Below are 26,758 nucleotides of genomic sequence, written 5' to 3'. Positions count from 1 at the left end.
ACGTTAAGCTGTGGGCCCTAGTCCCTTCAGATAGTGCACTATTATACTCTTAGGAAGGGTGTTACTTTGAGTATACATACTTTGGAGGTGTCCTTGGTATGCTGCGGCTTACCCATGCTTTGGTATTATGGACCCTAGCATGTGGATTCCCGTACTTTGGTATTATGGACCCTAGTACGTAGATTTATGATTTGATACCAGTCAACCTGGTTTTCCCGTGTTTTGGTATTATGGACCCTAACACGTGGATTTGTGATTTGTTACCAGTTAATCTGAAAATTCACTAAAAAGAGAAGTGTACTTGTGTTATTTTGATCAAATATCTATCTATGATATATTTTGAATATGTGAAGGTGTTAGTAAAATGAAAATCAAGCATGTATTACTTTAATGTTATTTCACATATTAATGTTGCAATATTTGTTGATTGTTTACTTGAGTTATAAGAATTGTAATTTAATCAATCAATAGTTCTTTCTTGTTTACTCACGAGCTGTCAAAAGCTTACCGGGTTTTGTGTTGTTGCAATTCCCGGTACATTATTCAAATTGTGTAGCGGGTAATCTCACAGGTCAGGAGAATCAGGGCAGTGATCGTGCGGTTTAGAGTATTAGTATTAGATTTACAGCATTTGTTTTCGTGAGGAGAATTATACTCATTTGAGCTTTACAATTTGATTTGGTGAGAGTGTGCTGTAATAAGTAGCTTGAGAATTTGGTTTATGTAATATTAAGAGGTGTAAGGTGTGGTTGTTTCTGAGAGAAAAATTCAGAACGTTATTTGTATTGTTATTAGTCATGTTCCGGATTTGAATCCTTATTTCAAAATTCGGGGTGTGACATCTCACCTAAGCAAATGCATTCTAACATGCACCATTTAGCGAAGAGTGCACTATAGGCTACTCCATTCACTTTACAATTATGGTGACAAACCGGAAAGACAATGTTCACGCGGGGCCATAAGTTACTAATATTATTAGCTTTCCCAGTATGTTGCCACCGGAAATATAATCCGGTGACCCTAAATTTCATTCTGCCACTAGGAGGCTGCGACCATTTGACAAAGCAAAGAACTCGCCGCCTTCCTAGAGCAGATATGGCACGCAAGGTGCACAAGCCGAGACAGAGCCCACATCTCCAAACCATATAGTGTTTGGGACTTATTGAAAGCGTAAAATAAACTACAATCAAACAAACAAAAAAACTGAAAATAAAAAGCAACACAGCCCAGATCAGGCTCAACAGCAGAACCCAAGCCCAAGATCAATCCAAGAATGTGGGAAGGCCCCACCCGACCCAAACGAGCCCTTGCTGCATCCCCACCGTCGCACTACCACACCCATTCGCCCATCGAGCCCTTACCGTCTTCGAAGCACCGCCGTTAAAGCCAAACGACTCGCCAGACTTGAGATGCCGACCACCAGTGGCCCGAAACCAGATCTGGTAGGGCACCACCAATGGACTCAGATCGGATCGATCTCCCCAGGGCAGAAAGAGCTCTGATCCCTCTTCCCCTCGCCGGGCCGCCCACTACTCCATTGAACGTCGGTGCTGCGTCGCAGTGTAGGCCGCCTGCCGCCCCCTTTCAACCCTGTCCCCTTCCTCACCCGGAGTCCAGACCCAACGTCCTAGCACCAACCACACTAGAAGCCAAGAAACCCACAAAACAACAAGTCCCGTCCGACGACGACATCGCTAGGACGTGTTGCCGGACGGAAAAGAAAAACCAAAAACGCGGTTACTCGAGTGTGGAGGCGCGTTCAATAAAAGCAGTTTCTTTTAAAATAAAAAAAATAAAAAAAACAAAAAACAAAAAATGAAGGCATCTGCTTTTGTTTAATTAAATTAACATATTTTTAATATAATATTTATAAACATTATACTCATATTATGTTTTAATTAAGAATAGTGAAAATAGCACTCATACAGCATCTCACGGTTGAAGATGAGAATTGAATACGTCCTATATTAATAGTGCAACAGGTTTAGCACCCCTAAATGATACCCCATTGTTGGAGTTGCCCTAGGTAACGTTATAATTTTCTCAGGGCTCACTTGTACGTCCCTTAAAAATTTGAAAATTTTCTCCATGAGATTCAAATGTTATGCTGATGCAGAGTATTGATAAGAATGGAAGAGGTGTAACCACGTACGGAGTGAACATGACTTAGAAAAGTGAGCCTGACTAAGGATGTGTTTAGTATGGCTGTGCTTTTAAGAAAACCTGGCTTCTGCTTAGTTTTTGGAATAAGTGGCTGAAAAGCAAAGCAGCTAAGTGTTTGGTAAACTGACTTTTTATAAGTGTTGTCAGTTGCAAAAGCAGTGGCAAAGTGTTTGCTAAACTCAAAACTGGATTGTGCTTATGTTTGTGGAATGGCCAATTTGGACATGAAAGATAATTTTACCTTTATTGTTTGGTATTTGGTACTAATTTTGATCTTTTCCACTTTTCCACTTTTAAACTAGAGCCCACTAACATTGTCTCCTTCAAACACTGCTTAAAGAGGGAATCTATTTTTATAAATAGGCACACAACCCTTCTCACCATTCTCATCACATTTTCTCTCTTCTCTTCCAAACTCAAAGAAAATTAAATGACATTAACTCTTCATTCTTCAACGTCTTTCATTAATCTTAAAGAGTACTCCAAAAGCCTGAAGAGCTCCGATGAGTCCTCCGGTGTAGTTTGCTTTGCGCAAATCAAGCCATCATGCCACATCCGGGCAAAGAGTTCCCTACAAGAAGCACAGCTCTTCTAGGAAACAATCAGGGTAAGCTCTGTAAGACTTGATATGAACATCTAATGAATGCATATCAAGTGTAATAACTATTGTTACCTAAAGAGAAAGTAATCTGAGATAATATGAGAAAACCTATTCCATGATATTCGTATTTATTTGTGAATCTAATATTTACGATTGGGAATCTAAATGGCTTGGTAACCAAGCAAGAATATATCGGATATATTTTGTTAGATACAGTATTAATGATATTAAGTAACCTGTTATGGGCAGGTATTCATTGTTCTGTACAATATAAATACAAGGTCCCTGTGACGATGTGGTGTTAGCTCAGTGGTTAAAGCACCCACTACCTATGTACGAAGTCATGGGTTCGAGTCACCATGGGGGTATGAATGAAATCCTTTGATCCTCCTTATTTAAAAAGAAAGAAAGAAAGAAAGAAAAAAAAAAAAAGGGTCCCTGTGACCTCTCCAAAACACGCAAGCATACAGTTCTAGCCCCATAGATAGTAGCTTCTAAGTTGAGAGGATCACAGAAGACCTTGTTGCACAATCGATGGCCTTCTCCACCACTGCTGGTATGATTCATGTTCATAACCGATTATGTTATTGTCTTGCTATGCTATGCTATATATATATGATCTTCATCTTGTGTTAATTATTTGTGCAACTTCATGTGTAGTTTATTTTCCGCTTACAATTGGTATCAGAGCCAGGTTGCATGATAATAAATCAGATCAGGCTTTTTGCAATATTAAGTTTTGCGTTGCAAAATTTTCAAAAAAAAAAAAAAAATTCGGAACAGGCTCAAAACCTTTTATGGCTTGCTCCTTTTATTCAAGTCTACTCACAAACCATTTTTTAGGCCTGTTTTCTGGCCCAAGAGTGCATACGCACGTACAGCTACCCCAAAATACACGTTAGTTTTGCAGAACGCTCTATGCTCTTCAGTTTTCAGTTTTGGGGTTTTAGGTTTTGTGACAGAAAATTCTAATTTTTGAGAATTGGATGCTTCTGATTGAAAATTCCTTCAAGTTCTGCCACGGGTATGTCTTGATATGATTATATGAATGTGTATTTGTTTCAATTAACACTCTTTTGCAGCGTAGGAGCGTACCGGTAAGCTTTCGTTTCAAAAACTTGGAATTTTACATATATGCATAATTCTGATGTTGAATGAGAACCTTAGAAGCATTCCCGGCGTGCATCTAGGCTAGTGTAGATGGTGACCAGATGGAATTTAAATTTTGTTTTGCTTGATCATGAATTTTTGATTGTATTGTTGAAATTGTCTTGTGATTGAGTGATGGGTTTTGTGTTTTTTTTTTTCACTACTCTGTATCTTATGAATTATGTATGTATGTTGTTATGAATGAATTGCTTTTGACAAGATTGTCTCCCTTAATTGTTCAGTATCTCGTTAATTTGTAATTTGATAACAAACTGATCGTAAAGTTCAATCTTTACAGTGCCAAGTTCTAAGTTTTCAAAATAGGTTTATGGTATATGTTGTAGCATCAATCTGCCATTTGATTATTTTGAGAACCATTCAGATATAGACTTGCAACTTGTGTCTTTGATTTTTAGAATATAATTGTATCTTCGACAGAAAGATTAGACTTTTATGTTCTTGAAATTAAAACAGTGTAATATGAAATTTTAAAAACTAGATTTGGTGAACTGATCTTTTGTTCTTGCTAATATGTGTTGAAAGTTCAGGGATATTTTAGCTTCTAATTTTTCAGTTTTACAATTAAGAAATACAGTATATTGGATTGTCTTTGTGCCGATAGGTAAAGCCTTTCAATTGAATGTGCATTTTGGGGATCTTTTCTGTTTTCTGTGTGAAATTTTTCACTCGTTTGCTTGTTTGAATTTCCTGTGGATTGCTATGAGTTTTGCATTCGATTTTTTCAAACAAAGCCTTTAAAATCTTGAACAGAAAACTGAATTTTTTTTCTTTTCCTTGTTTTTTCAACTATGAACTCAGACTATTCTTTGCACAACATTGAGCCTCTTAATGGCTCAAATTTTAAAACATGGAAAGAGCGTATTGAGCTTTATCTTGGCCTCCAAGGACTTGATGTGTGTTTGTGGGAGCCTCAACCTGTTTTGAATGATACTAGTACTGAGGCGATAATTGTGAAACACAGGGAGTGGCATAGGACCAATAGAATGGCCAAACTAATTATGAAACAAACCATGTCACCTGTGGTGAGGGGTAGTATCGCTGAACCTGATACGGCTTTGGGATTCATGACTGCTATTGGCCTGAAGTTTAAGGAGAATGAGAAAGCAGAGATTTCAGCCTTACTAGATAAGCTTTTAGGCATGCAGTTTGACACCTCAAAGAGTGTTAGGGAGCATATAGTGAAAATTATTCACATAACCACTAGACTTAGTGAACTGGAGATTGCGTTCTCTGATGCCTTCATTGTTCACTTGGCCCTGATCCGTCTTCCTCCTAGTTTTGGCCCACTGAAGACTGCATCTTTTTCACAGAAGGAAAAATTGGACTTGAATGAGCTTATAGCAATTTGTGTGTAGGAAGAAGAGCTAATTAAGAACCATAGGACTGTGTCTGTGAATCTGGTTAACAAGCAGAAATGGAAGGGTAAGGGCAAAGCTGTAGCGTCTAGTGCTGCAAATTTTGGTGCAAATTCTGGTGAGGGCACAAGCGGGACTAAGACATATCAACTTGGTCATAAGAAGGGTGTCAATAAGGGCAAGAAACCTGGGACATTTAAGTGTTTTTTCTGCAAGAAGGAAGGGCACATTAAAAAGAACTGTAAGGGTTTTAAAGATGGGCTGGTGAAAAAGGGTAAGTCTTAGTTTTCAGTGTTTTCTATTGAAGTAAATTTAGTAAATTTTTCCCCTAGTTCCTGGTTTCTTGACTCAGGCTCACCCATACATATTGCAAACAATTTTCCGGGCTTCATAACAAAGAGGGTACCAAGGAAAAATGAAGTCAACATCTCTGTGGGAAATGGAATTGGAGTAGTAGTTAAAGCTATAGGGACAGTTAGGCTAGTACTAGGCTCTGGAGCCATTTTTGATTTAGAAAATGTTTTTTATATCCCTTCTATGAGGAGGAATCTTATTTCAGTTTCATGTTTAGTCAAGAAAAGATGTACTTTTTTCATCGACTTATCAGGAATAAAAGTTTCTTTTGGTTCGAAATCTCTTGCCTTTGCTCCTTTCATTAATGATTATTGGTTGCTTGATTGCTCTCTGCCTAAAGATGTGATGTTGATTGAAAATAGTGAACCAGACTTCAGTAAGAAAAGAAAGTTTAGTGAAAACTTTGCATATTTATGGCATAGAAGGCTTGCTCATATTTCCAAAGAAAGATTGCAGAGAATGGAAAGGGAAAATTTGTTGCCTAAGCTTGAGCGGTCAGATTTTGATACTTGCATAGAATGCCTTAAGGGGATATTTACTAAATCCAGGAATAAAACTTCAAATAGAAACACTGAACCACTTCAGTTGATCCACACTGATATTTGTGGACCATTTGCAAACATCACCATCTGTGGAAACAGATACATCACTTTCATAGATGATTTTACCCGATTTTGTCATGTTTTCTTGTTGTCTGAAAAATCTCAAGCTTTAGAGAAATTCATTATCTTTAGAGCTGAAGCAGAAAAAGAATTGGGGAAAGAGAATAAATCAGTTAGATCACATAGAGGGGGAGAATATTACGGTAGATACACTAAAGCAGGACAACAAAAGGGGCCTTTTGCATTGTATTTAGAAAAACATGGAATCCAAGCTCAATATACTACACCCGGAACACCAGAATCCAATGGAATTTCAGAAAGGAGAAACAGGTCTCTTTTAAACATGGTTAGGAGCATGATGTGTACCTCTGGACTACCTAGATTTCTTTGGGGTGATGCACTGAAAACGGCAAATTATTTGATAAATAGGACCCCGAGTAAAGCTGTCCCAAAAACACCTTATGAACTGTGGAAGAATAAGAAGCCTAGTGTGAATCACATTCATGTTTGGGGATGCAGAGCTGAAGCTAGACCTTACAATCCTCATATTGGAGAACTAGATCCCAAAACAATTTCAGCCTATTTTATTGGTTATCCAAAAAGATCTTTTGGTTACAGATTTTATTGCCCTGATCATAGCACCAGAATTTTTGAGACAAATAGAGCTATTTTCCTTGATGAAATAAACCATGCATTCCCATGCTTTTGAATATCTTGAGCTTGAGTTTCAAGAATTGCCTGACGATGAAACTGAAATATCAAGCACACCACTTGACATCAATATCCCTGCTGAACCTATTCTGCAACCTCAACTTGAAGTTATGCAACAAGTTCAACAACCAGCTGTTGAATTGCCAAATCCAATAGAAATTGAAGTAGAACCTCAAGTTGGTGTTGTGGGGGAGGGACAAAATGAAAATGTAGTTGCAGGAGAAGCTCAAAAGGAGCTTGCTGCTGATAACCAGGTTTTAAGAAGATCAACAAGGGTTAGAAGACCAACAATTAATACTGCAGAATATGAAGTGTACCTGCATGAGGCAGATTTGGAGTTTTCTGATGATAATGACCCTTTAAACTTTAAGCAGGCCATTGAAAGTGATCAACGTTTAAAATGGGAGGAAGCAACGAAAGCTGAAATGAAATCAATGAATGATAATCAAGTCTGGGAATTGGTGGAACCTGTGAAGAATCATAAAGCAATTGGCTGCAAGTGGGTTTACAAAACCAAGAGATGTGAAGATGGCTCCATTGAGAGATATAAGGCTAGGCTAGTAGCCAAAGGCTTTACACAACAAGAAGGAATAGATTTTAATGAGACTTTTTCACCCATTTCCACAAATGATGCATTCAGAATTATTATGGCTTTAGTGGCACATTTCGATATGGAATTGCTCCAAATGGATGTGAAGACTGCATTTTTGAATGGAGACTTAGATGAGGAGATCTACATGAGACAGCCTAAAGGTTTTATTGAGCCTGGAACTGAACACTTAGTTTGCAGACTTAATAAATCAATTTATGGGTTGAAACAAGCCTCACGACATTAGTACCTAAAGTTTGATATATGCAGTTGTGTGTTCTTTTGGTTTCATAGAAAATTTGGTTGATGAATGTGTGTATATGAAAATCAGTGGCAGGAATTTTATTTTTCTTGTGCTTTATGTGGATGATATTTTATTGGCAAGCACTGATAAGGGGTTGCTACAGGAGACCAAGTCATTCCTTTCAAGTAATTTTGATATGAAAGACTTGGGAGAGGCTTCCTATGTTCTGGGAATAGAAATCACTAGAGATAGAACCAAGCACCTACTAGGACTATCCCAGCAAAATTATATTTCAAAGATATTGAAGAGATTTGAAATGCATAATTGTTCTCCAGGACAAGTGCCTATGTCTAAGGGTGATAAACTAAACAAGAGTCAATGCCCCAAAAATGATATTGAGAAAGAAGACATGAAGAGCAAACCATATTCTAGGCTTGTGGGGAGCTTGATGTATGCTCAGGTCTGTACTATACCTGATTTGGCTTTTGCAGTAAGTATGTTAGCTAGGTTTCAATCCAATCCAGGACATGAACACTGGATAGCTGGGAAGAAAATCTTAAGGTACTTGCAGAAAATCAAAAGTCATAGCTTGGTAATTTACGGAAGAGTGAATGAGCTTGAAGTTGAAGGCTTTTCGGATGCAGATTTTGTTGGGCAGTATTCTGATTCTGGAAAGTCAACTTCCGGCTATGTATTCATGCTTGCTGGAGGGGCCATAGCATGGAAGAGTGTGAAGCAAACACAGACTGCAACCTCCACTATGATGGCAGAGTACATTGCCATTTATGAAGCAACGTGTCAAGGCTTGTGGTTGAAGAACTTCTTGCAGCAGACCAAGTTGGTGAATTCAATTATTTCTAAACCATTGAAAGTACACTGTGACAACTCAGCTGTAGTTTACTTTACCAAGAACGATAAAAGATCAACCAACTCTAAGCATATTGACTTGAAATATTATAGTGTTAGAGAAAGGGTGAAGCATAAGGAGCTTGATATTGTGAAGATTAGTACCCAGAACCAGTTGGCTGATCCATTCATAGCTGTTGCAGCTTTCCAAACTCACGCATGAAGTATTGGCATTCTGCCTACTTTGGATACTGAAGTCTAGTGGGAGTATTGCCAAATTCAGTGGGAGTTCTGTTTTTGTTTGAGCTGATTTTAAGTTTTTTTATTTATGTTTCAGTTTTGTATTTTGATTGAGTTTTTCTTAAAAACTTATCTAGTTGTACTTGACATATGAATTCTACAAGTCAATAAAATTCTATCCATCTATGGCTTTAGTTATTCCTTTATTTGCTGCAGCTTTTCTTTTGAATTATGTTTTGATTCGTTTCTAACTTTTACCATATATGTATACATTCAGCAATTAGTTATTATGGATCAAAATTTTGATAACACATTATGATCAGTTATAATCATTGACTGAGTGTTGAGGTTCTTGCACATTGAACCATTAAGAGGACCATGTACAGATGCATCAAGAGTTCAAATTCACATTCATTGGCACTATACATATTAAGTGATAATTCTAGTGTCTCATGTGATGCATGATCATGGGTTTTGTAATTGCAGAGGGATCAATTTTTACAATTTTGAATCTTTTCTGCGGTTCTTCTACATGGTTGTACATTGACAGAGATTTGGATTAAGGTACTCATTTTATCTATGTGCACACTTTAGTTGATTACTATGTCTATGCTGAGCAATATTCTTATTACATGGATTCACTAGATGTTCAAGTGGGAGATTGTAAGACTTGATATGAACATCTAATGAACGCATATCAAGTGTAATAACTATTGTTACCTAAAGAGAAAGTAATCTGAGATAATATGAGAAAACCTATTCCATGATATTCGTATTTATTTGTGAATCTAATATTTACGATTGGGAATCTAAATGGCTTGGTAACCATGCAAGAATATATCAGATATATTTTGTTAGATACAGTAATAATGATATTAAGTAACCTGTTATGAGCAGGTATTCATTGTTCTCCAAAACACGCAAGCATACAGTTCTAGCCCCATAGATGATAGTAGCTTCTAAGTTGAGAGGATCACAGAAGACCTTGTTGCAAGATCGATGGCCTTCTCCACCACTGCTGGTATGATTCATGTTCATAACCGATTCTATTATGGACTAAATACTGTTTAGTCCTTGAACTTTTGCTTTAAAAACACTTCAGTCCCTAGCCTTTTAATTTCACACGTTCTTGTACTTCAAAATTTCAAACCAATAGGTCCTTGCTGTGACTTTCCGTCAAAAAATTCCGTTAAAGCGCTGACGTGGCAGCTTCTCTGTGATAAAATGACTATTATACCCTCACATCATTTTTTTTAATTTAATTTTTTTTCCTTTTGTTTATCTCTTCTTCTTTTTTTTTTTTTTGGGAAATTGGCAAATTTCTCTCTCTTCTTCCCGATCTTCACCAAGGGCCTCTCTCTCTCTTCTCTCTCTCTCTCTCTCTCTCTCTCTCTCTCTCTCTCGCACACACTGTTCTCTACAACCAAAATTACCCCGAGTTGGGATCCTCTTCTACGGCGCCATCACCTTCGCTCAGCCCTCGGCGGTGCTCGCCCTTCCTTGGCCCGAGCCTCGTGGCCAGCTCTCTGTCTCTCTCTATCTCTCTGTCTCTTTCTCTCCAAATCCCCAAATTTGGAAAACTCAAAACCTCCTCTCCTTGCTTCTGCAAAATCAAGCTCACCAACTTCCCCCACCAGTTCTCTGCCATCCCTCTCATCATAGACCACAACGCTGCCGCCGCCACTCAAACCAGCACAACTCACGACGCCGCCCGCTCCCATTCCCTCAACTCCTGCTTCAACCTCACCAAACCCCAAATCACCTCCAAGCGCCCCAGCCTCTCCATCTCGATCTACAAATCGAAGTAGCTAACGACACCGTGGGAATCGGAGGCGGCATCTGAGAAGAAGTCGCAGTTAGAGGTGCGTGAATCGAAGGGATCGACGAAGGGGTTGAAGTTGTGATGGGTGCACCAGTGGGTGAGTCAGGGCGGGTCGGGTTGGGTTGGTGGCTCTGGGTCTCTAGGTAGGTGAGGGGACTGTGGTGATTGAGTAGAGGAGAGAAGGGTTTGGTAAGAGATTCCGGCGCGGCAGCATGGTGACACTATGCCAGAAAAGCAATCAGACGACAGAGGATATCTGTCGTCTGATTAAAAAAATTTCTGTTGTCTAGTACGGTGCCGTCTCTTGGGGCATCAGACGACAGATTTCCTCTGTCGTCTTATTTATCAGACGACAGAAATTTGTTAGGTCTTCTGTTGTCTGATGAAATCGAGACATGAGGCTAGTGAATTCAAACGACAGATAAATGTGGTGTGATTTAGAAACAAATAACAGTTCCTTATAATTTCTGTGGTCTGAATGGACTTATAATAACAATTAAATGTTGTTTTATTCCAGTTCAATAACAGTTAACTGTCATTCGTATTCAGTTTAGAATACAATTATCTATCGTCTTTAGTCACCTAAGATAACACTTATATGTTGTTTTATATGCATTATAGTCACAGATAAGTGTACATTGAACTTAGTTAATACTATATTTATTTACCGTTTGAGTTTAGTCACAGATGACAGTTAAATGACGTTTAAAGGGAATACAAATAACAGTTGTCTGTGGTTTTTATTAACTTATAGTAATAGTTATCTGTTGTGGCATATAACTTGGAATTACAATTAAGTGTGGTTTAAAAGTTGTTAAGGTTACATTTATCTATTGTTGTGGTTTATACTCTACAACAGTTAAATAAAGGTTGAAGAGCACATACAGGACAATAATTTGTTGCTTGAAGCTAATTTGAGCAACAGTTAAATGTTGTTTCATTTTGTTTAAGTGTCCAAATATGAACACATTTTTTCTTGCTTCTGTTGTTCTTTGATGCGTCCAACAACATCATTTTGTTGTTGCTTTCTATTCCAGATGTCATACACGTATCCCTGTTGTGCCATAATCATGTAAATCTGGGAACAACACAATGCATTCATCAAATATGATATCCATTCACAAAAATACCAATATTTGATCAATCTGTTCCTGCAGCTATATATACATACATCCATCATGGAGCTAAACTTAATAAACATCAGTTCAATAACTCATAGCAGTTGGCATGATCAACAAATGTAACCCAAAAACCACCGATATCTCATACTAGCTACTGATCATAATTAAACTGTACTTGCAGGCCAAAAATAGATACTTAGACCAACTGCATAACTAGTTAATATGGGTTATAGATGATGCATGTCCAAAATTAGAATCTTCTCGACACACTAGCTTTGTTGAAATTGGCTGATATACTTTGCCCACTCGGCCCGAACCTGATCAATGTCTTTTTGTGTGTAGAAGTGATTTGCTTTCCTTTCCCACTGCAAGTATAAAAAAAAAAAAATACAAGTAAAAATGTGAATGGATATGTTTCACAACATTAATCAGAATTGGAAGGAGTTGATATTTATATATATATATATATATATATATATATATATATATACCTACCTTAGCACTCCACTGTTGATTTTTGTCCTCCGCTATGTCTTTCATGTAATACATAATCCACAGTCCACAAGTTTTATCGTCCAATTGCTCCGGAATGCCCTGAAACATCATAAAATTATTGAATACTTGGCTGATGCTATGGAATAAAAAGAACATTTGTTGAAGTAAAATCAACTAGCATATAGTTAGCTGGTTTGCAACTCGTACCGCACAATTTTTCCATTGAACTATTTTTCTGCCTTTCCTATTTTTCTGTGCATTGTATAGTCTGATGGAACTGAAACAACATGACGAGAACAACAATCAGCCAGAAACTGAACAACTTACAAAGTAACATTTAGATAGAAATAATTCCAGCAAAATGCAAGTATAACAACCAATTTAACATTGAACCAAACTGAATGTAGAAGCCACTTACTCGTCCACAATAGTTTTCCATTCACCGGAGATGAGTCGCCTCTTTAATGGATCCATGAAGTGCACCACTTCTTCACCGGGGTTCACAACCCTCAACATCCAATGACAACTAACATTGCAATAGTATTTTTGTGAAGAGACAAACTGTTCGTGATTGAATTTCTCTAGAAAGTACTTCCATTTCATCTGATTATATTTACCTCAGAGCACAATGTTTAACTCTCCAAACATCTGCCCAACTTGTTCAGTATAGACGGTCTTCAAGCTCAAACTACATAGAAAATAATGAATGAAATTTATAATAGATAAAGATGCATAAAAAAGAAGGGCAACAGTGATGAGGACACTGATGAATGAGTAGATAAAAAATGACAACATATACACGATATAACCAGAGTATTCTTATTTATATCACCGTAGCAATGTGTAAACATATTGTGAAGCATCTCAATGAGTTACAGAAAATGGTGTTATCAAAAACTGGACTTCTTTATTAACATAAGAAATTGAAGAAAGTAATGAATTTGATTTTGTTAAACTTAAATAACAAATAGTCTATTCACCTGATTTAATTGCAAGAAAACCAACAGCGAAGAAACCACACCACTGCCACTCTGTGCTAAGCTTAAGGTAATACAGCTGCAGAATAAGATGGTTATATAGTAAGTGAATAGTTTATTCGTTGAAATCCATTTTGGAAGCTTGTATCGCAACTAATGAATCACTACTAAAGTGAAAATACTGTCATAGTGAGAATGCTCCATTGACAAAACTACAATTTGGTTCACAGAAAACCAAGGATTTTGGACTGCCTGACCTTGTTTTTTCAAATCTATCATATCTCATTGTATTGTTTTTCAAAAGACCTGAGATTTATATAATGTGTAATTCCGTTAATATCTTTTTTCAAATCTGTAATGGTAAAGCTAATGCTGCAATCTTTTCAAAACCTTTGATTGTTCCAAATTTAAAGAACAGTTAAAGATGGTAAATAATCTCTTTAGAGAAATGATCCAGTGTTAGCTAGCACAATGAAGCTACAATTTTCTCCATCAAACTAATATTTAAAGACCAAAATATTTTCTTATACCATGACAACCAAGTTCAGACCAAAAAAAAAAAGTCCATCTAGTTGGTGCACATAAACTGAACCATGTGTCTAGTCAAACCAAATACCAAAAAAAAGAAAAAAGGTATACTCCATATAAAAGAAAACAAATCAAAATCAAATGGGAAGAGGATAACTGACAGTAAGAAGAGAAACAAAATCAAAATCAAATGGGAAGGGGATAACTGATATAGGAAGAAAACAAATCAAAATCAAATGGGAAGAGGATAACTAATTCGAAAGGAATTAGGAAAAGGCGGATTATTAACCTGAAGAATATCAGGAGAAGACGAAAAATAAGAAGAGAAACCATACCCCAAGACATATATGCCTGTGGATTATTACCTTGAAGAAAATCTTCTAGATTAAGGCCACTATGGGGAGGTTTTCCCCCTACATTCCAGGCTGCTACAAAACCTCTGAAAGACAAACATCAAAACAAAAATAAAACAAAAAAAACATCAAATTATGATTACCGAAAGGATTGAACATCTCAATCCACGGACATTTGAGCCCCTCTGCCAGTTATAGATTGACTCTCAAGCATTGAATCAGAATGTGCTTCTGAAAGAAGATAAAAGCAGGATAATTTTCATGCCAAGATACTTAATACTATAAAATAGGTATAAACTTTCAGCTCTACTTTCAGCTCACCTGTTGCACGTATTTTAGTTAAATTCTCATGTAAGGAAGATAAATAGTTCCTGATCAGAGAGCTGTACACAAACTATTTTTAAACTTTTATTAAATATATGCATGTTTTCATTCTGTGTCTTGGCGTATGCGTTTACAGAAATATTGTCAAGTATATACTACTGCAATAAGAAACAGTAATTATATCATTGCACAAATTGAATTATACCTTTCTATTCTCTGCCTCTTATCCTGATAACTTGGACCCGCTGCAGAATTCGGTGACAATAAACAGCTATGTCAAAATATTCAAGCATTTCCTTAGATTTTGGTTGTTTTGAAGAAGGGAATCAATTTCTCTGTAACATAAAAAAATGTAGAGTGATTAAGCATAGGAACCAACGATATGAAACACACCAAGTTTTACTTTTGATTAGACAAAGAACTCAAATGGGCACTTCTATCTGTTTAAACTTTTTTAAATGTATGCAGTGAAGTGTCATGGACTTTAAACATATCTAACCTGAAGAGTATCTTTTATGCCTGTCATAAAAACTTGAATTGGGCTGCATCATAATCAAATTAACTGAAGGAGGGGCAGGCTGCATCAGATACCTAAAATGCTGCATCATAATAAAAGCTGGTGTTAATATACCTAGAATGCAGCATGTACTGTGATGTATTTTCAGTTGGTTATCAATTCGTAGATAGTAATTGATACTATGCTTTAGTATGGAAGGTCATAATGATGCTGGTCCTGTTGATAGTGATTTAATCTCTATATTTCAATCATTCAAACTATTCTGTGTTTTACATATTCTGCATTTGTTCTAGAATCAACCTATAGAGTGATTTTATTTTTGGAACAAAACAAAAACATGAACAGAATAATGGATGACATATAGGTATAGTGGTGAAATAGAGTGACAATGATTGAAGATTATAGTAGGTTGAAGATTGGATTATTTTCAAGTATAACATATTATGGCAGACCTAGTTGGCTGGATCGGTTATGGTCATCATTCACTTTCACCAACCCATTAGTCATTATATCTATAGGGGCTAACAGTAGAACTGAAATATAAAACGTAGATTTTAGATTATAAATACATAGTACTACCCCGCATTAGTATCCCAGAAAAACAAACAGCTGAAAATCCAAGTATGGAAATTCAGCACATAAGATGAATCATGCTATGTTTCAATGATCTGAACAATTTTTGCAGATCTGATTATTTGTTTCAATATTGTGTTGTTTAAACTGTAGAAACAAAGGACTAAAAAAGCAGGTAAAGTACAGTAAAAACAGGTAGCTAGTACAAAATCTTCAAGTACACATATTTTAAAGATAGTTGATATCTGATGGTAATTACATGATGCAAGGTGAGCTGACAGATACATTATAATGAGAGTGCATCTCTAATTTTAAGAATCAAACCCACACCCACAACAAAACTCCAAAGTAGTATTTTGTACAATTGTAGTAAAGCGGTATTACTTTTTGCAGAAAATTAAAGTGTAAGTTAGTTTTCAATAATATCATATTGGCTTCTGACCTGTCTAATACAAACTGGTTGCTTCCACCATTACAAAAGAGATTGCTGTAAGTTCTGCATGAAGTGAAAAATCAAACATGAATGTTACATCAACTTTGCTGAACATCATTGAAATTAGAAACGCAAGTTTTTCATAGTCTCAGGTATTTTCACTTATGCACAATGCAGGCTATAGATAGTTTATGAAATTAAGGACAGCAAGCTTTGAATATATGTAGCAGAAAATTAAGGACACTAGTTTTTTTTTTGGGACAAGGTAGGATTACTGATCTAGAGAGCAGAGAGTAGGACATACTAACACATTTTACAGGAACACATCCAGTATGCTAGTTAGCTGAAAAGAAAGAGCAGCACAGAGACTTGAAATACAAGTATTGACTTTAATGATAGAAAGAGTTGGTTGTTAAGTAGGCTACAAACAACTTTTTAAAACCCATTAATGTCAATAAGCCACCTCCCTTTACCTCCAATTTAGATTCAGTACAAGAAAAATTCCCTTGCTGAGAATCATTTTGCAACTAAAGGGAAAACACATTCGTTCCAGAAGGATTTCAATCTATTTCTCTCTACTCCTTGACATAGCAACTTTGAGACGATATTTACATCATATGGGTATCTAGAAGTAGGACGAAGAATCCACATAATTGCATTATGTTGTCCAAACATTTATGCAGACACAAGAGGCATATTACTTACATATGAGTCGCATTGGGGGTAAGACATGGAATTTCACCACCAATGCTATTAGAACTAATATCCCTTGAAGAAGAAAGATGAAGAGATGTAGCGACAAGCATGCTTACACAACTATAGTAAGTTGAAAAAAAAACAGTAGAACCACTTACAGTTGCTTCAAACTGTAGAGATAATAGATCTCAGCAGTAATATACCCATAGAGATTTAGACCATTAAGTTTACTGCATAAGATCAAAGGGGAAGTTAGTTCAGGGTCTTGTAAAGATTTTGAAGAGCTACGACTGAAAATGGAGCAATAAATAAAATAAATGATCTGACTGATATGGTAGCCAATGGTATATACTACAAAACAACTATTATAAATTAAACTTGCACTTCTTTTCAGTCACCTGGAACTTTCATCAAATAGGTGGTGTGCATGTAAGGCCAAACACATCTATGATGTTCTCAACCATTTTAACTTCACCAAGGAGATCATTTGCCTCACATTTCAAATAATGCCTATCAATTTGAATCTCAGAAGTAACAAATGTTTGAAAGACAATGCGAAGTTAATGACTTCCTTGGCTTGATAATGAAAATGAATTTCTTTGAAACAGGTAAAAATTGATAACCTGGATTGTTAGACAATAACCACTACATCTCTTTTAGTAGCTCAGACAAGGGAACCAAATGATTAAAGGCAAAAATTGATAACCTGGACTATTCAAAAGAAGAAATGAGAACTTGATGTTGATAAAGGAATGTATTGGGTGAAGCTATATCGATAGGAATTCTATACCTTTGGCTTGAACATGACGTGCTTGTTCGAGACCCAGATCTATCCTCCAGCTATAAGAGGATTCAAAGAAGCAATTATCTGTTAAAACCAAGAGTACCCCATGAAAAATAAACAGTGTAATCCCCAACCATGAACCTATAAATCTGAGTACCCACCAATAATTAGGGAGATAATAGTACCTGAAAGTCTGCTTCTTCTATAGTCCTGATTTTGGACTTATTGACTCCTCAACCTTCTATCTGGGTTCATAGAACGAAATTAGGTCAGGAGAGCATAACACTGATAGAATATCAGGAAACCAATTTGTTTTTCTTCTGTTGCGAAGAGCAAAGCAAAGTATTGAACACTGAAGGACCCTTCCGCTGTCACAGAGGAGGAGAAGAAAACGGAGAGGGAGAGAGATGGTGAGATACCTGGAGGCGGAGCCGCGGAGATGGGTTGCTGGTGGGGATTGAAAGACTGGAGTCGGTGGCCAGTGGGGCTTGAAAGGCTGGAGGCCCAGATCGGAGGCCGGAGATGGGTTGCTGGTTCTAGCCTTGCACTCTTGCAGGTTGCCGAGTCGGGAGAACTCCAAGTCTCTAATCGAGTTGGCGAGGTCAGCGATGGGGGAGCAGAGATGTATCGCTGCCCGTCATCGATTCGTCAAGGAGAATAGGAGAGAAATCTGGGTGAGAGAGGACTGGGTTTCAGAAATTAGATTTGATTTGAGAGATGGACGATTTTTGAGAGGTATAGAGTTTCTGTTGGTAAGAGAGTTTAGACGGAGAGGTAAAACGAAGCTGCTAGGTTTTGTGTTATGTAAAAACACACTTCAAATTAAAAAAGTCAAAGTCACCTTATTCAAACAACAGAATTTCTTAGCTCTGTTGCCTGAATAGTTTTACATTCACTAGTCATCGATAGGGTTTGGGAATTTAGGAGGGAAAAGACTTATTCTTGTTGGAGGGAAATCTAAACGTTTTGCTAAGAAAATTTTCATTTTTTCAGACGACACTTAAGTGTCGTCTGAGTCTGACCATATCTTCAAAATGAAACAAGTATGGTTTCTCATTGTATTCAGACAACACATTTAATTTATGTGTCGTCTGAGTTTAGTCTGAAACACTCAGACAACAGAAAATGACTATTCTGTCGTCTGAACTCTGTTGTCTGATAGCTTTTTTGGCATAGTGTGACGAGTGATGGAGGAAGATAGAGAGCAAGAAGGTGCTATAATGTCGACCGTAAAAATAAAAAAAAGAAAGAAAGAAAGAATAAATTAAGAAAAAAACAAAAACAGAAAAAAGAGAGAAAAGAAAAAAAAATTAAATTAAAAAAAATGATGTGAGGGTATAATAGTCATTTTATCGCAGAGAAGCTGCCACGTCAGCGTTTTAACGGAATTTTAGGACGGAAAGTCATGGCAAGGACCTATTAGTTTGAATTTTGAAGTACAAGGACTAAACGTGTGAAATTAAAAGGCCAGGGACTGAAGTGTTTTTAGGGCAAAAGTTCAAGGACTAAACAATATTTAGTCCTTCTATTATTGTCTTGCTATGCTATGCTATATATATATGATCTTCATCTTGTGTTAATTATTTGTGCAACTTCATGTGTAGTTTATTTTCCGCTTACAAGCTCTACCACTGATGATCTCCCGAGGGAGTTGCTTCACGCACTCCCAAATATAGCTGATAGTAGCAATAACAACGACTCCAAGAAGGTGCCTGTGTATGTGATGCTTCCACTAGACACAGTGACGCATGGAGGGCATTTGAACAAGCCAAGAGCAATGAATGCGAGTTTGATGGCTTTGAAGAATGCAGGAGTAGAAGGAGTTATGGTGGATGCTTGGTGGGGATTGGTCGAGAAAGACGGACCTTCCAAGTACAACTGGGAAGGGTAAGCAGAGCTTGTGAACTTGGTCCAAAAGCATGGCTTGAAGATTCAAGTTGTCATCTCTTTCCATAAGTGTGGAGGAAATGATGGGGACTCATGCAGGTATGACATGTTTAAACTTAATCTTTATAGTAGTTCTGGATGTAGATCTAGAAATAATTACTAGGACTAGAAAGAAATTATGTGTAGTTTTATGAGCTGATTTACTCACTAAACAATCATTTTGTGAATTTTCAGTATTCCACTACCTCTATGGGTGCTTGAAGAGATAAGCAAGAACCCTGACCTTGTACGTGAACACAGACAAATCTGGTAGGAGGAATCATGAGTACATCTCCTTGGGCTGTGATTCATTGCCTGTTCTCGGAGGAAGAACGCCCATCCAGGTTTACAGCGACTACATGAAGAGCTTCCATGATAGATTCAGAGATTACTTGGGAAACGTAATTGTACTTGCAACAAACATGTTAACTCCAATTGATGTGCTAAACAAATAAACACAGATATATATTTGCAAGTGTTCCCAGAAAGAAACTATTAAACAGAGCAAACTAATCAAAACAATTGGTAGTAAATCAATCAATATTAATTTGTTCCTCTTAATATGAAGTTGAGTTTATAAGTAACTTGTTTTTAAAAGGTTAGAGACTGAATTTCAACTATTTCTGCAGGAAATTCAAGTCGGTATGGGTCCTTGTGGTGAACTTAGATATCCTGCTTATCCAGAGAGCAATGGAACCTGGAAGTTTCCTGGAATTGGAGAATTTCAATGCTATGACAAGGTAACCACAGTAAATAAAAGGAGTTTTATTTCAATTTTATTTTATGCTACCAACAAAATGGCCCTAAATTGGATCATATCAAAATCGATCATAAACTCATAATGGCACCTAAAAGATTGTAGAGAATATTGGTATATTGCTATTTCTAAACAAGGTTTATTGTCACAGTACATGAAGGCTTCCTTGGAAGCTTCAGCGGAGGCACAAGGAAAGAGAGATTGAGGAAGGACTGGACCCCATGATTACGGCCAGTACAATCAGTTTCCTGAAGATGTACACCAGATTTTTCAAATGAGATTGAACTGGAATACTGAGTATGGACAGTTCTTCCTCGAATGGTACTCAGAGAAGCTATTAAGGCCGGGAAATAGACTCCCGGCGGCTGCAAAAGGAGTGTTCCAAGGAACTATAGCTAAACTATCTGGAAAGGTAGCTGGGATTCATTGGCACTACAGAACAAGATCCCATGCTGCTGAATTAACTGCTAGCTACTATAATACATTAATACTAGACTTAGAGATGGTTACAAATCAACAGCAAAAATGTTCAGCAAACATGGGGTTGTATTAAACTTCACCTACATGGAAATGAAAGATGGAGAACATCCTGATTCCTGACAATGCAAACTGCTTGCCTGAGGGGTTAGTCCGGCAAGTAAAGATGGCAACCAAGAGTGCTGGAATTGAACTTGCAGGAGAGAATGCACTGGAGAGGTATGATTCTGGTGCATATGGACAAGTTTTGGCCACAAGCAGGTCAGATTCCGGCAATGCGTTGAGTGCTTTCACATACCTAAGATTGAATGAGAGATTGTTCGAAGGGATCAACTGGCGGAACATGGTTGAATTTGTGAAAGGCATGGCTGAAGGTGGCCGGAATGAAAGACTGTCAGAGTGTGACTCCACTGGAACCTACCTTTTTGTCCGCTTTATCAAGGAGAAGAATGTCCAGGAAGAAAGGGAAACTGTTCTTGTGTAGAAAAATTGTATAAGTGCATCTTTATGTACAAACACAGTATCCGAGTATATAGTTAATTTCTGTAATATAGTGACAGAAAAAATAGGGAGGGAGTGAGGGATAAAAGGAGTATTAATTATAAGCAAACCATACTTGGCATCAGATGCTGAGGCCTAAGATTGGTTAAAAAAATTCCCCGTATGTGTCTTCATTACCTGAATGGTCAGTTGATGTTCATTCAAACCAGGTTTTCATCTAGTTTAGAGGATGTTGTTCAGCAGGGCTGGTCCTAAGTTTTTCAAGGCCCTGGGCGAAAAATGTATATACATCAATAAAATGAAATGAAAAAAAGAAGTCTTCAATAATTGAGATCTCTAAAGAGAAGCCAAATATAAGTCTACTAAACTTTGAATTTAAATACTTGAGCATAGAACAATAAAAAGTGGAATCAACTTTGTTCCTTCTTGTTTTTCCTTTTCGGCTCGAGATTGACTTGGAACTCCAACTTCCAATTGCACCTAATATTGAAAATTGAAAATGAATTAGCAATCAACAGAACCCAAAAATCAAGTAACCCAAAATCAAAATTGAAAAACACCCAATATGTATTTTGATTTGTACCTCAGCCTACATCGCTGGAATTTGCATTCATGCTTTTTAGTGAAGTATCTACAACTTCCAATATATCATCACTAATTTCTATTTTCTTTGCTTATTGTTTAAAATAGCTACAGTGCTGGAAATGGAAGACTCATGCTAAACCTTTTCTGATATACTTAATGTTGGAAACAATGGAATATCATTTCTATATATGTAAAAAATGGGTGCAGGCAGATAATATCTTGCAGCTCATAGGAGAGGAAGCTGCTCCAAGAACGGGAGGGGCTCCTTAACACAAAAATGTAGAATAGCTGTAAATCTTATGTAATTATGATTCTTATTTATTTAGGTTATCATGTAATTATAGGAATGATTGTTCCTTATTAGGATTAGACTACTCCTCTTGTCCTTGTATATATACCCCTTTGTGGGATGAATAGAATTATTATTGAAAACCCTAAAATCAAAGTATTCTTTTCTACTTGGTATCAGAGCAGGTTCAATCCTTTGAACTTGCCTGCATCCTTTGAATCCTGAATCCTGAATCCCAAAGCACACCACAAACCGCTGCGTACCACCACCATTAAAATCAAGCCATCCCTGAATTTTTTGAAACCCTAGAAAAACCAAACCTGAAAAAAAAAAAAAAAAAAAAAAAACAAACAAACAAACCCCAAATTCCTCAATGGCCGGACCTGCAATTGAAGGCGAACAGTCAAATCCCAAGAAGACAATGGTGTCATCCTCACCGATCATCCATCACCACTACACCACCCAACAAGACAACTCTGCTTTCCCCACAAGTGTTGTCTTGAATGAATCCAACTACACCATATGGGCTCCTCTTATGAGAATGCGCATTGGAGCACGAGGGAAGCTTGGTTATCTAACCGGAGTAAAGGCTGAACCCGCCATGAATTCTGCAGAGTATGAAGCTTGGGCCACGGACAGTGAAAAGGTGAAAAGTTGGCTAATTGACTCCATGGAATCCTCTCTCATGAACCGGTATATTCGTCTTCCTACTGCGAAAGATATTTGGGAAGCTGTAGAGAAAACCTTTTATGATGATTCTGATGAAACCCGAATCTTTGAGTTGAATAAAAAGTGTTTTGAAGCAAAGCAGAATGGAAGGCCCATTCCGACCTACTACAATGAGTTAGTGGCAATGTTCCAGGAGATTGATCAAAGGGTGGCCTCTCAACATGATAATGTTGCAACTGTCGTTCAAGAAACTTCAGCAATGTCCCGGATGCGTGTTCACTTGTTTTTGAGTGGACTTGACCCAGAGTATGATCAGGTGCGTGGAGAAATCCTACGCAAGGAGCCTAAATTCTCCTTGGAGCAGAGCTATGCTTACATTCGCAAGGTGCAATCAGAGAAACAAGCTATGGGGCGTTCGGTACCTACCGAATCTTCTGTTATGGCCGTTCAACGCCGACCAGGTCCTCCTCCAGGCTTCTCATCAGGTCCTTCTCCACGCCGTCCTCATGACAAACCAAACCCATATGCAAACAAAAAATGTGTTGTCTGTGGGGAAGTAGGTCATACCAAGGAGCGGTGCTATGAAGTGATTGGCTACCCTGATTGGTGGGACTTCACCAGGAAACAGCGAAAGAATCCGGGCAAGGCGGCTATTGCTACTACAGAGGAAGAGCATCTCGACAATGCCTCCGCTAATGTAGCGCAGTCAGGTATGAAGGGTAAGGCTACTTTGAATAATACATGGATAATTGATACAGGTGCATCTGATCATATGACCAATGACCCTAGTCTTGTGAAAAACCTTAGACGTTCCTCTCAAAATATTGTCTCTACTGCTGATGGTACTTCAACTCCGGTCACCGGAGAAGGTTCTATTGTTGTATCTGATACCTTAACCCTTGAATCTGTCCTAGTTGTTCCCTCACTAGCTTATAATCTCCTATCTGTTGGTCAGATTATTTTGGCACTTGCATGTATTGTGACCTTCTATCCATCTTTCTGTGTGTTTCAGGACATTCTGACTCGGCGGATTCTTGGTTATGGTGTTAGAAGGGGAAAATTATACTATCTGGATCTGACAGAGACTGGAGAAAACCAGAAGCATCTTTTGGGGCAAGCTAATCAGATTAATGGGGTAGAGAATGCAAAGGAAGCAGTATGGTTATGGCATCGCCGTTTAGGTCATCTATCTTTTAGTTATCTTAAGAAGCTGCAACCTCATTTGTTTTCGGTTGTCAGTGATTTAGATTTCCATTGTGACATTTGTGAACTGGCCAAGAGCCACCGTATTTCATATTCACCAAGTCTTAATAAAAGTCCTGTTCCTTTTATGAAAATTCACTCTAATGTCTGGGGTCCTGCAAAGATTCCTTCTCTTTCTGGAGCTCGGTATTTTGTAACTTTTATTGATGATTGCACTCGCATGACATGGGTGTCATTACTGAAGAATAAGAGTGATGTATTTGGAATGTTTATCAAATTTCACAAAATGGTGGCAACTCAGTATCAACAATCCATCAGAGTGTTTCAGTCTGACAATGGTGGAGAGTTTGTGAATGGCCCTATGATTGAGTTTTGCCGGTCACATGGAATTCGTCATCAAACCTCCAATTCTTATACTCCTCAACAGAATGGGTTAGCAGAACGGAAGAACAGGCAGTTGATGGAAGTTGTTCGTGCTTCCTTATTTGGCATGAATGTACCTCGGTCCTATTGGGGAGAAGCAGTAAAATCTGCAGCATATCTTATCAACCGTACTCCTTCACGGGTGATTGAGTTTCAGAATCCTCATCAGAAGCTTCATACATTTTTGACCATCCCTTCTATGCCTAATTTGGAGCCCCGGGTGTTTGGGTGCACAGCCTATGTTCATATTCCCAAGCAGCCTCAACGTAGCAAGCTTGATCTCCGTGCCCGTAAGTGTATCTTTGTTGGTTATGCTGACTTCCAGAAGGGTTATCGATGTTATGATCCCCTTACTGGCACTTTACATGTCTCTCTTGATGTTGCTTTTCGTGAATCCGAGCCTTATTACTCAGGGGGAGCTTCTCAGTCTTCCCTTCAGGGGGAGAGAGGTTGTGAAGGGAATCCTCGTTCTATTATTGATTTTGATGTCTTTGAAGACTTGGAAAATTTGGAGGATACATTTGAGGGTAGAAATTTGGAAATAGAAAATGCAGTTGCCGAACAGAGCATTGTGAATTCCGAAATAGACAATGCGACTGCTGAACGAAGTGTTGCGAATTCCGAAACAGAAAATGTGACTGCCGAACAGAGTGTTGTGAATTCCGAAACAGAAAATGTAACTGCCGAACAGAGTGTTGTGAATTCCGAGACAGAAGAGACGACTTTTCTGGATAGTTTGAATCAAAATCAAGACGTATCTGAAGCTCACACACAAGATATTCCCCCTTCTGCATCACCAACTGAAGATCCCGGTCAGAATGATCCTCCTCAGGTACCCCTAAACTTTAATGAATCTTCTGGGTTAGAAAGTGTCGAACCTAGGAAATCACAAAGGGTTACCAAGGGAATTCCTAAGAAACAATATGAACTAGATATCAAAGCCAAAGCTAAATACCCTATAGCTAATTTTATGTCTAACCATAGGATTTCTGGGTCACATGCACTTGTTATTAATCAATTATCTACTGTATCTATTCCTAGTAACGTGCAGGATGCATTGACGGATCCAAAATGGACAAAGGCGATGAATGAAGAATTGGAAGCTCTTCAAAAGAATGCAACATGGGAACTAGTACCTATGCCGGTTGGAAAGAAGACTGTAGGGTGTCGTTGGGTATTTACTGTGAAGCTTAATGCAGATGGAACTATTAATAGATACAAGGCGAGGTTGGTTGCCAAAGGATACACACAACGTTATGGGATTGATTATGAGGAGACTTTTGCACCTGTGGCAAAGATCAATACTGTTCGGATTCTAATCTCACTTGCAGCAAACAAAGATTGGCCCTTGCACCAGTTTGATGTGAAGAATGCGTTTCTTAATGGGAACTTGGAAGAAGAAGTGTACATGGATGTGCCCCCAGGTGTTAAGAATTACCCAAGTGAAGTTGGCAAGGTGTGTAAATTGAAGAAGTCTTTGTATGGCCTGAAGCAATCTCCAAGAGCCTGGTTTGGGAGATTTTCAAAGTCCATGAGAGCCTTTGGGTACAGACAGAGCAATTCTGACCATACCTTGTTTATCAAGTGCAAGAATGGTAAGATTACAGCTCTTATTGTGTATGTTGATGACATGATTGTTACAGGGGATGATCCGAAAGAGATGAATGAGTTACAAAAGTATCTGTCAAAGGAGTTTGAAATGAAGGATCTGGGGCAACTGAAGTATTTTCTGGGTATTGAAGTTGCGAGGTCTAAGAAGGGAATTTCACTGTCACAGAGGAAGTATGTTCTTGACTTACTTACAGAAACGGGGATGCTGGACTGCATCCAATTGAGACACCCATTGTGATGAATCACAGACTTGCCATTTATCCTGATCAAATTCCAACTGATAAAGGAAGGTATCAACGTCTTGTAGGAAGGTTGATTTATCTTTCACATACTAGACCTGATATTGCTTATGCTATGAGTGTTGTCAGTCAGATTATGCATTGTCCTAGTGAAGAACATATGGATGCAGTTTTTCAGATTTTGAGGTATTTGAAGATGGCGCCAGGTAAAAGATTACTGTTTGAGAAAAAGGATGAATTGGAAGTTGGGGATACACAGATGCAGATTGGGCTGGTGATAAAACTGACAGGCGTTCTACATCTGGGTACTTCACTTTTGTAGGAGGGAACCTTGTCACTTGGCGTAGCAAGAAACAGAAAGTTGTGGCCAGATCCAGTGTAGAAGCTGAATTTCGAGGTATGGCATATGGAGTCTGTGAAATGTTATGGATTCGTAATGTCCTGAAAGATCTAGGTTACAAGCTTAGACAACCTATGGATTTGCATTGTGATAATAAAGCTGCAATTGAGATTGCACATAATCCAATTCAGCATGATAGGACAAAGCATGTGGAGGTTGACCGTCATTTTATTAAAGAAA

The 26,758-nt window shown here is 37.9% G+C and overlaps 1 protein-coding gene and 1 pseudogene across 1 annotated transcript; one reads left to right on the top strand and one right to left on the bottom strand.

Moving 5' to 3' along the window:
* The first annotated feature begins 2,593 nt into the window (after positions 1-2,593).
* On the top strand, positions 2,594-21,162 carry LOC112179614 (annotated as a pseudogene).
* Positions 11,961-12,790, bottom strand: LOC121050822. The gene is made up of 4 exons (XM_040512095.1): positions 12,732-12,790; positions 12,521-12,590; positions 12,314-12,412; positions 11,961-12,183 (listed from the first exon to the last, which is right to left on the bottom strand). The coding sequence occupies exons 1-4, from the start codon at positions 12,785-12,787 to the stop codon at positions 12,088-12,090; spliced, it is 321 nt and encodes a 106-aa protein (XP_040368029.1). The 5' UTR covers positions 12,788-12,790; the 3' UTR covers positions 11,961-12,087.
* Positions 21,163-26,758: the final 5,596 nt, after the last annotated feature.

The sequence above is a fragment of the Rosa chinensis genome, chromosome 7 (genome assembly GCF_002994745.2).
Source record: "Rosa chinensis cultivar Old Blush chromosome 7, RchiOBHm-V2, whole genome shotgun sequence".
Taxonomy (NCBI): domain Eukaryota; kingdom Viridiplantae; phylum Streptophyta; class Magnoliopsida; order Rosales; family Rosaceae; genus Rosa; species Rosa chinensis.
Note: the sequence above shows the minus strand (reverse complement) of the source record. Positions and strands in the feature narration are given on the sequence as shown.